Here is an 11,380-nt window from a genome sequence, read left to right on the forward strand (position 1 = left end):
ATAGAAAATATACAACACAATTGCCATGTACAAATCGACAAATGGGGCCGTATTGGGGCCCTCTACCGCCTCTTGGCACAAGGGGTCCATGTGGAGGGCATGTATGCCGTACCATGCAGGAAGGTGCAATCGGGCGATCTGAGAGTGGCGTTCTGCATGTCAGGCTCTTCAGGGAGCCTGACAGACCCCTGCTGTCAGACCGCCGCAAGACCGCCCTCCAGACCAGGATTTGACTCCTAACCTGGCAAGCGGTCGCACCACAAGTTTGGCGCGTCGCATCGTCCTCTGTGGGACCACCAAACCCGTCATCAGGCCCTTAGTCTGGTTTATGTGCGACAGGAATCATTTGTTGTTTATTGTTTCTAAATGCTCAAAGTATGGGAATTGTGTTGGAAGCAACCTAAATGCATTTGCAAGACACCTTTTTTATACTCACCTAGGAACATTCACTTTTGCAAATCCATTTTATTTTCACATGGGCAAGTTATGCATGTGTTGCACAAGTGACACTAATATAGTGCACATATACAAGAATGGCAAATGTAATATTTTTTTTCAAAATGGTGGGTCAAACATTGCCGTTTTTTAGAGGCGTATGTTTTGCGTACATCTTGAAAATGTCATGTTGATGACCTATTCTTTGCAAGTTCTTGTTGTTATCACTCCTCACTTCAATACACAGCCTTGGTTAGTAAGATATTAATGTTGTTTTTCGTCTTCTGCTTTATTGCAGGTCTACAGTATTTTAAGAACGTTGTGCTCGTAGCTTCTCCACAGGACAGATATGTGCCGTTTCATTCTGCAAGAATAGAAATGTGTAAAACTGCTCTAAAGGACAAACATACAGGTAAGTTACACACTACAACAATGTCCTGGTATTTATGTCATTTAATACATTTAGTTACAGAAGGGAGTTAAATATAAAATGATACACATGTTTAATTGATCGTCTACTGATTTGTGCTGAAGGAAGGATAAATATATAGACATTTCCTTAGCCATCTGATGATGTATTAATGATGATAATTATGCTAATTAAAATAATTCGATTACTCATAGTAATAATCGGGCTAATTGCATTGTGCCAAATAATCTTAGTCTGTACCCAGTGGAGAATTAAGAGTAAAGTAGGGCTGAAATAAAGCATTACTAGCCAACAATTACCTAACAATGGGAATTAGTTCGGAAATCATAAATGTGAGCATTTATTTAGATAATTTGTCTTAATGTTAAAATGGACCAAGAACAGTGAGGGGCAGCAAGTATTTTTGAACCAGCATTCAGGTCCTGCAGAGGTTTAGAGTGATTACCAACAGCAGGTTCCAGCTTTCTCCTCCAAGGGAAAATCCAATTTAGATCGGCGTTGGGTCAAACTTGGGTTAAACCTGTCCTCTATCCACCTACAGTTATCTGTAGATTGCCTGATTTATCAGAATAGCTACACTTGAATACTTTTGTCCTCTGAGGCCTACAAAAACATATAGCACTACCATGGCCTTATCCACCAGCAAACATCAGTCATTTTTTAACCAGAGACTCCCTCTTGCCAATACTCCAGGGGCCATATTGTGGAGAGTGCCCCGGGAGTGAAACCGCATGTGTGCCCGCTTTGTGTGCCCTGTGACACTTTGGTATAACAGAAGGGGCTAAAAAGCTTGTGTGATCCCTTTCTGTAATACTGATAGTGCTGGTGGACATGTAGTACCTGCTCTATTTTCAGCGGGCGTTTCCTCATTTCCAGAAGGGTTTGGCTCCATGCAAATGAGGGAGTCACTTTGACTATGCCCCCACGCAGTATTACGAGTGCAAAGGCAAATATGCCCTTAGGAAGTGCACTGACTGTCAGAACACCTCATGAGGGCAGCCCTCTTTAGGGTTGAAAGGGGGACCCATGGACCCCCCCCCAGACATACCCCGGCAGACAGGTGCAGTCACTCACTGCACCCACCTGTAAGGGGGATCTCCAATCCCTCTTCCAAGTTGCCATCTGAATAGAAAAACACAGAGCAACTTATAAACGTCCTGTCCTGAGTCATGCTCCAGAAATAGGGATGTGCCTTCAGCACTGGTGAGCTATTTTGCTCTCTGCTATTCCTGGGCTGAAATGCATCATTCATGAGTAAAGCTAATCAATGGAGAAATCTGGGGTAACTGCCTAAGCTGAGTTCCTCTGAGATTTCCCATCTAGAGTGCTCTGCCACTCCCCCACCCCCAGGAAGTGTAATTCTAGACCTACTTCAGTGACCATCTTTACAGCATCCTCGCTACTTTCAACTGCACTGCATCTTTAGATTATATGTGCTGCCATTGTTATATTGTGGAGGCTATTTAAGACTTAGATGATCTCCACTAAGTTCTTATTGAATCTCAGACGGATGTATGACGTTACAACGCACACTATTACAACGCATGCACTTACAACGCATTTTTTACAACGCATAATCCATTACAACGCATGACATTACAACGCATGACACTACAACGCATTTTTAAAAAATACCTTTACAACGCACTACCATTACAACGCATACTACCTTTACAACGCATACCATTACAACGCATAATATTAAATTACATTTAAGGTAAGTATTAGATAGTATAGGGGTAAAAATTACTATTCTAACTCCAGGGGGTGCAACAGTAGGGTAAGTGTTGGATAGTGTAGGGGTAAAAATTACTATTCTAACTCCAGGGGGTGCAACAGTAGGGTAAGTGTTGGATAGTGTAGGGGTAAAAATTACTATTCTAACTCCAGGGGGTGCAACAGTAGGGTAAGTGTTGGATAGTGTAGGGGTAAAAATTACTATTCTAACTCCAGGGGGTGCAACAGTAGGGAAAGTGTTGGATAGTATAGGGGTAAAAATTACTATTCTAACTCCAGGGGGTGCATCAGTAGGGTAAGTGTTGGATAGTATAGGGGTAAAAATTACTATTCTAACTCCAGGGGGTGCATCAGTAGGGTAAGTGTTGGATAGTATAGGGGTAAAAATTACTATTCTAACTCCAGGGGGTGCATCAGTAGGGTAAGTGTTGGATAGTATAGGGGTAAAAATTACTATTCTAACTCCAGGGGGTGCATCAGTAGGGTAAGTGTTGGATAGTATAGGGGTAAAAATTACTATTCTAACTCCAGGGGGTGCATCAGTAGGGTAAGTGTTGGATAGTATAGGGGTAAAAATTACTATTCTAACTCCAGGGGGTGCATCAGTAGGGTAAGTGTTGGATAGTATAGTGTAATATTATGCGTTGTAATGGTATGCGTTGTAATGGTAGTATGCGTTGTAATGGAATGCGTTGTAAAGGTAGTTTTTAAAAATGCGTTGTAGTGTCATGCGTTGTAATATCATGCGTTGTAATGGATTATGCGTTGTAAAAAATGCGTTGTAATGGTAGTGCGTTGTAACAGTTGCCCATCTCAGACACCATCTGCCAGTTTTTGTGCTTCAGAAGTCTCATTTTCTATTCAAAGATTGTACAATTCCAAATTGCATAAATGATACTATTGTTCAACGATTATCAGGGGACTACTATGAAAATTGCTATTCATTGAATACCATCCTGTTTGGTGATTGGGTGCTCCATCACAAACTTGACAGATATTCCTTTGACATTATTAAAAGGGCCATAGATTATAATGCACTTGTAATCAGGCAGAGAGTATACCTGTCACATTTGGGATAGAGTAACCCATCTGCCAAACTCTAATTTGGGCCCTGAGCCTTTTTCTGGAGCTCAAAATCCTCCAGCGGGGCATGCCTGAAGCTGTATCTAACGAGGTCACATTGAAATAGAACACCTTTGTTACTCCATAAGACATCTTTCATGCTCCAAAGGTCACCTATGAGGTTCTGGAGAAGCACTTGGACAAGACTAAGACTGTCAGGACCTCAGAGACAGCACGTAGGTGCCAGCACTCTTTCCAGCAGAGGCCAGAAGCAGGATCTACTCCATTTCCAGTTTCTACTGCTCAGCTTAGCTTTTCAGGAAAAAGCCTCGTGCAGCATGTTGTGTCCCTGTAGACTCTTGGAGTTCCTAGTTATGGGCACAAGTGTGAGCAGGTCGAGCCCTTCAAATCTCCACAAAGGTCTCAAACATCAGGTGTAGTCCTCTTCTATTATTCCCCAGGCACAGAGAGTATTCTGAGGAGCTAGTGGTGCGGTCCATTTTTGTACACTGTAGTAGCTAGTGGGTGGGGGTGAGGGTGACTTCTGGACAATACCTAACTGTAGGAAATTGAGTTGCTGGTTGAGGGAATTAAACCCTACTGAAACAACAACCTCAATTCTTGTCAGGGTTAATCACAGGAACACCCTAAATTAACCTGTGCTCAACCCTCTGGCAATTTGCCACAAAAGCAGTTAGGCTTAACTTAGAGGCAATGTGGAAATTATTTATGTGGCACTTAAAACAGAAATAAAGTGAAAACATACACAGTAAAAATCCAACATAAAATTTAGAAACATAGAGTAAGCTTTAATAAATTATTTGAGACCAAAACAAATCCAATCAGTGGAACTTGAGATATGCAATTCTAATGATTTATATAATAGTAGCACCAAAAGGCGGGAGGCACCAACTAAGGATATCTGATCGTGTTGGACACGGACGAAAGCATAGGTTCAACCTGACCATAACTCAGCGCAGTCTGAGCACAGGGCCAGGTTTGGCCCGCTGAGGTTTGTACCTTATTTCCTTGGAGCACAGTCTGCGTGGAGTTGCTTTGCGAGGCTTTGCGTCGTCCAACATCAGTTCCGGTGAAGCTGTGAGTCTTTGCAGAGCTTTGCATCACTCTACGTCGGGTCCAATGAGCTGTGCAGCGAGGCTCTATGAGGCTTTGTCGTGCTTGGCATCAGCTGTGATGAAGCTGGCAGCTGTGCTGCGAGCCTTTGCAGGGCTTTGCGTCACCCGGCTACGATTCCAATGAGGCTGGCCGCTGTGCAGAGAGGCTTTGTAGGGCTTTGCATCACTTTGTATCCGATGAAGCTTACAGCTGTATGGTTAGGCTTTGCAGGGCTTCACTTCCCTCCATGTCCGACTTGGTGGAACCTTCTGTTCAGCCACGAGGAGCACTCTCTGATACCAGCCAAGCGCCCAGGACCTGGGGAGGAACCACTTAGTGGATCAGGAACTTACTCCAGCAGAGCCCATCAGTGCTCAGGCAGGTCCAGTTACAAGTTCAGGAAGGTCCAGAGCAGCAGGTCAGCTGGGCAGTTGCGTGGAAGCCTCTGGTGGCTGTTATTTCCCTGTAGCTCCAACAGGAGGTCAGTCAACTGGCCTTTGGAGTCACTTCAGCCTAGGATGAAATTTGCAGGTCTAGACTTCCTTTTCAGTTAGCAGGATAGGCCTCAAGCAGCAGGGCAGCTGGGCATCCTTCTTCTGAAGTATCCACAGGTCCAAGAGTATACTGAAGAGCTGGGTCTGAGGATCCACTACCTGTACCTGGAGAAGCTTTTAGAGTTCTCTCCCTATAGAGATGTCTTGAATTTCCTGCCTCCCTGCACTGGCCCGAGCTTGTCTGGGGGCCTAAAAGCTAGCGTGAAACACTTTCTCAATGTGCCGAAGCATAGTCTTTATGATCTGCAAATGTGGTAGGTGACAGCACTGCCCCCCAATTAAGAGATGGCCCATCCTGCCAACACCTACTCCCCCTTTGTCTCACTATCTGGGAGTAATACACAAAGACCAAGTGCCAGCTACACTCAGTCATGTGCACCTGGATACAGGCTGCCGGCACCAAATGTTTAGGACAAGAAAATGCCAACTTTCATAAAGTGCCATTTTCAGAATTGTGTCTTAAAATCCACCTTTACAATTTAACAGGGCAATCCTTTTTTTGTAATAAGTCCAGGCGTGTATTAAAGAGTGGGTCAGGGGGTCCTATTTTTATAACTTTTATCCCCTTTGAATTGGGAGAAGCTTAGGAATCTTTCCCCCAACAGAAGTGTCTAGAATTTCCTGCCTCTCTCCCGTGGTTCCAGGTTGTCTGGGGGCATAACAGGCTGTTGTGAAGTTCATTGTGTTAGCTGAGAGAGGGTCTTTGAAGTGCAGGTAAGGCTGTGCACACCTTTGACAAACAATATCCTAGCACCTCAATTGTGTGGATGTCTTGGAGAAATACACAAAGGTCAAATGCCACCTGCATTTAGTCATGTGACCCAGGAAAACGTCTGCAAGCACCAAATGGTTATGACAGAACTTTCTAAAAGTGGTATTTTCAGAATTGTGACTTAAAATCCAACTTTACCATTAAAGTGGGTTTTAAATTACATTTCTTTAGACACCAAACTCGATATTCCTACTTGTTCACAATTGAAAATGATCACTTATTAAATGTAATAAGGTAACCAAATGTTATCCTATGTAGGCTTTGCATTAGTGAAAAAAGAATTTAAGAGTTTTCTACTACCAGTAAGCACATGTAAGACTTAAGTGCATGTCCAAATTTTAAATACACTGAATGCTGGCCTCTGGGTGACTTATATGCATTACAACAAAAGATTTAGGCCTGACAAAAGTTTATTTTCCCAGGTCGAAATGGCAGTTTAAAACTACATGCACAAGCTGCAATGGCAGGCCAGGGACATGTTTAAAAGGTTACCAATGTGGGAGGCACCATCAGTGTTGCAGGACTACTCTTAGCATTTACATGCCCTGGGTACATGTAGTGCCACTTCACTAGAACGTACAGCTAAATTAAATGTCCCAATTGCCATGTTTAAATAAAAGAGCACTAGCGCTTTAGCACTGGTTTGCAGTGGTAAAGTGTGCAGAGTCCTAAAAGATAACAAAAATGGGTTCAAGAAACAGGAGGGTGAAGGCACAATGTTTGGGGATAACCCGGCAGAAGTCCAACATTAACCAATGGGAGAAACGTTCCTGTGGACAACCCTATCCACTTTTGTAGCACGTCTGTTTACCTTGGTGCCAACTATCCCAAAGTGCACTATTCTAATGCAGATTCAAGATATCAGAGCCCTTCCACTAGGGCAGGATAGCAACAGTCTACCTAGAGTCCTGTTCTCAGAGCAGTAGTCACACCTCATTGATGTCATGCATTGCTTTCCTCCACACTGCAGCCTTTGCTATGGTTCTTTTCCTTGGAAAGTTTCAACTCCTGCTTTTGACAGGAGTAAATGTACCCTATCTATCCTATCTAAGGTGGTACTGAACTTGATTGGGTCCTTACATTGTGGAATAGCTAAATTTGTCATATTAAAAATATTAGAACACTAAAAGTGTTTCAAAAGGTGCAAATTGAAAAGTGTATTACATTAATGGGGGCTGATTCTCTAAAGTTTGTTATGAGTATGAGAAGTGGTAATATAGGAGTTTTCTTGCACCTACTCTTACATGCCTTTGTGAACAGACCTCGAGACATCCACCACACTATTAGTCATAGTTCAAAGAGTGCTCTGTCCTGTCCATTTGTTCAATTTGCATATAAAGATTCCCAGAATGTTCCCATTTAAGACTCAGGGGCATATGTACAAGCCCCTATCGCCACGGGAACGTCACTTTGTGTGACGTTTCTGTAAGGACACAGGATTTGCCTTATTTGCAAGGCAGCTTTAAGTCTCTTAACTTGGCTTAACGCTGCCTTGTAAATAAGGCACCCTTTCATGCTAAGGTTAGCGTGAAAGGGGTGGGCAGTGGGTGTTGCAGTGGGCATTCCAAACACAACACCCATTGATTTTGACGCTGCCCCGTATTTACAAGGGCAGCGTAAATGGGAAGCAGTGCCAAAATTAAGACCACGGAAAACCGGGTCTTAACTTGGCAAAACGAGGAGAAATAATTTATTTTTCCTCGTTTTTGCTTTTCCCATGTGTGCTGCCTTGTGCAGAACACATAGAAAAACCAAAATGCTTTGGATTGTTTATGTGAAGGAAAGTGACCCTTCCGGCACATGAACAATCCTTTAAAAAATCACATTTTGTAACTTTCATGAGTGCTGCATTAAGTAGCACACATAGAAGTGACACAACGGCATTTAAAGATTGTTTATGTGCAGGAAGGGACACCTACCTACACATAAACAATCTTCCACTGCACGTAGACACCCTTATACTATGGCAGTGTAGTGCCAGCCAAGGGGAAACGTAAGACTGCACCATATCCTTGTAAATATGTTGCAGCCTTGCGTTTCTGAAGTGGTGGAGTGAGGCGTTAAGCCGTGATGGCTAACGCCTCACTCGGACACTCCTTTGTAAATATCCCCCTTATTTTGGATATTTTGGGGTCAATTCTAAAAGGTTTGTAGGTAAACGAGTGCTACAGAAACTTTGCTTTACGTACTCCAAAATGCCTTTGTGAGCGAGAACCTATGCATCTTACTGGCAAACAAGATTTGTCTTAAGGAATTCTGTAAGCTGAGAGTAAAGTTCCAAAAACTGGATGGTAACTACTTCTTTCTTTGTGATGCAGGCCCCGTCTACACTGAGATGGTAAACAACCTTCTGCAGCCTGTTGTGGAGGCGAAGGACTGCACCTTAATTCGGTACAACGTGTTCCACGCATTGCCTAACACCGCCAACACCTTGATCGGGCGCGCGGCGCACATCGCGGTGCTGGACTCCGAACTCTTCCTGGAGAAGTTTTTCCTGGTTGCAGGGCTTACTTACTTCAAGTAACTTCCAAGCGCCCTCCCTGAGCAGACGTGCTGTGAAACGAAGACACACCCCGCGGTGTGCATCGCTGGACCTTTATGCCAAAAAAGTGCAGTTTGACATTCGACAGCAAAGAAGGATACGGTGCCGTTTCGGTGGAAAAGATTGTAACAAAAATTAAATGGTACATCATAATTAATGTAGCGTCAGCATATAATTTTTTAATTGTACTCAAGTCTGCTGAAAGTGCCCATCACGTTTTATTTGTGAGGCATTCATGTGTACAGAACTCATTGTAAGGACGTTATACTTACGAAGAATATTAAAGCTATTTTTTTGTGGAAGCAGTACAATGCTTGAAAAAGTTTCATATTTATAGAAGAAACCGCTACCTGTTCCAGGAATGTTTTATTTTTTCTGAAACATGCCTCATGCCTTATTTACTTTATTGCATGGGTGACCGTAAGGCCTATTGTATTGCATTTATCTCAGGTGAAACCTGCAGTTATGCAGAACTAATAGAACTCAACAGTGCCATTTGAAATGATTTCAGTGATCTTTCTTCCTTTCTTATTGAAGCACTATTCTCAATAGCTGCTGTCCTATTGTTTCTTTAAAGCCTCCTGAATTTCAGGGGTGCAGTAGTGTTTTAGTTATTGGTAGTGTTACCCATCAGTTACCCAACCTGCACATATCATCTAATAATTCTATAGGCAATTTACAAACGGATCTGTGATCCAAGTATACTATTTACCACAATTTAACTAATTCTGTGTGAATTTTGGGGAATCTGGCTTCTTTCGATTTCTAACACCTTGAATGTGCTTTTCCAGTGTACTTGCAATACAAATTTTGGTATTTTGAATCCCCTATCCATTTTGTGGGCGTGATATCTGGTTTTATTTTGATTTCTCTAACACCAGGTGTGTTTTTTGCTTTCTGCACAGTCTGTCGGGTAGGATCCATCCACAAAAATTCCTTTTCCATGAAACCACTTGTATAGATTTGAGAACATATTCTAACAAGGTCCAGGCAGGTCCTGCAGGCAATCCTTGGTGGTTTACTCTGTTGATAGCCGCACTGTGTATGCTCTGGTTTCGGATCAACATATCTGTATTGCAATACATAATCTGTTTCTGTGTTCTGTCTGTCAAACATGTAACATAACAAACCATGTGTGCCACCTTTGAGCATCTTTGCCTTGTTACCTAACTCAATGGTTCTCATGTAGATGACCTCAGGAGCATGAAAGGCTGAGAGACGCCCCCAAGAATCAAACCTCCGAAAGTGAACTTAAACTCACATTTGTGGAGAGGATGTAGTAGTCCATTGGGTCCTCCTGACCATCAGTGCAGGAAAGTCAAAGTTAGTAGTCAGCAACAAAATGTTCAATATTTACTTATAATGAAAAGTGACTCAGTGAGCCCCTTTTTTCAAATTTGCAGTTGTCCCAAGAAGGTGAACTATGATCGCCAGGAAGTTGATAACACAGGAATGGAGCAGTGGTTATCAATATCTCCCACCAGATTCATACTACAAACTGCTACTAACTACAGGATTGATGACCCCAGCACTTTGTATGCTCCCTCACATACTGGCTGTCCGGGATGTAGTGGTGTGATTGATAGAAAGACTATGGGCATCGGAATATGGAACACTTGGAAAAAAAGAATCCTATTGAAGGAGGCCTCCATGATGCACATCTATGTTTAGCTCATCTGGGCTGCTCCAAACAACTAAAGGATGAGAGTGTCTACAAAGCATAGGGCTTGGTGTTCACTGATTTTGTTTCGAGAGAGATTTCTACAACAAAAGCCGACGTTTTTGTGAGCGACTTCCTCGATTGTATCAACTGAGCTAATTTCTTGGTCTACCAGAAATAGATTAGCCACTACCTTCAATACTAGGCCAGCTCGAATTTCTCCATTCTTTTCCATCAATGCCAGAGCAGAAGAGCGCCTTCAAGTTACTCTGTCTGTAGTGTGTGTGATATAGATGTATTCACCCTAGCACTCAAAGGACCAAGATTCTGAAAACCCACTTAAGTGAGCCTCATTTACATTGCCAGTGGTACCATGTTGCTACTTCTGTGCACTCATTCTTCTCTGAAGTCTCTTAAACAGCAGCTTTCAGTGCCAATCTCGAAATGTATATCAGCATTTATGACAAAGACTGTAGTTCTGCCATCATATGTTGTGTTTTGTGACTGTGGTGTATTTTTTGACTGTGCAGGCCAAGAATTTATGTGAATTGATTTTGAAATATTTTTGCATACCGAAAAGAACAAACTCTATTCTGTTGCCACAAGATCAAACAAAGAAAATATTCATTAATAAATGCAAATATTAAACTTAAATCTACGTTTGCATGTGCTACATGTTGTATTTACAAAGCTCATTCCTTGTAAAATTGATTTGACCTGCTGCACTATTTTATGACCCGATATAAAGCAGTGATTAAGATTTGATGTTTTTTAAAGACATATGTTTTACCACAATGTTGATTGAGATGTGTTCAAGCGTGCCAGTATATTAGCTTGCAGTTCCATTTCTGCACTGATTAATTGAACTGGTGGATGGTAATGTGTACATTTCTCATTTGTAGCCGGACCTTTAATCTTCTTGATGTCTACATCTTTTATTTCCCCATGCCAAGATCCACTGTTGGGAATGAACATTCTGTACTGGGTTCTGGGCGTCCGAATGTCTTTCTCTACTGGGATCTGGCATCTCAGTCTTTAGTGAGCAGTAGGGTTAACATTGTGTCTTCCATCA

At 42.4% G+C, this 11,380-nt stretch overlaps 1 protein-coding gene across 4 annotated transcripts in view; it reads left to right on the forward strand.

Annotated features, from left to right (window-relative positions):
- FAM135B (family with sequence similarity 135 member B) overlaps positions 1-11,068 on the forward strand; it is a 1,149,009-nt gene extending 1,137,941 nt beyond the window's left edge. For all 4 annotated transcript variants that reach the window (XM_085604871.1, XM_085604873.1, XM_085604872.1 and 1 more), the window contains 2 exons: positions 734-847; positions 8,425-11,068. In XM_085604871.1, coding sequence (XP_085460997.1) covers positions 734-847; positions 8,425-8,630 — 320 coding nt within the window. In that variant the 3' untranslated portion in view covers positions 8,631-11,068. The remainder of the gene's footprint in view (positions 1-733; positions 848-8,424) is intronic.
- The last annotated feature ends 312 nt before the right edge of the window (positions 11,069-11,380 follow it).

This window comes from Triturus cristatus, chromosome 5_1 (assembly GCF_964204655.1).
Source record: "Triturus cristatus chromosome 5_1, aTriCri1.1, whole genome shotgun sequence".
Classification (NCBI taxonomy): Eukaryota; Metazoa; Chordata; class Amphibia; order Caudata; family Salamandridae; genus Triturus; species Triturus cristatus.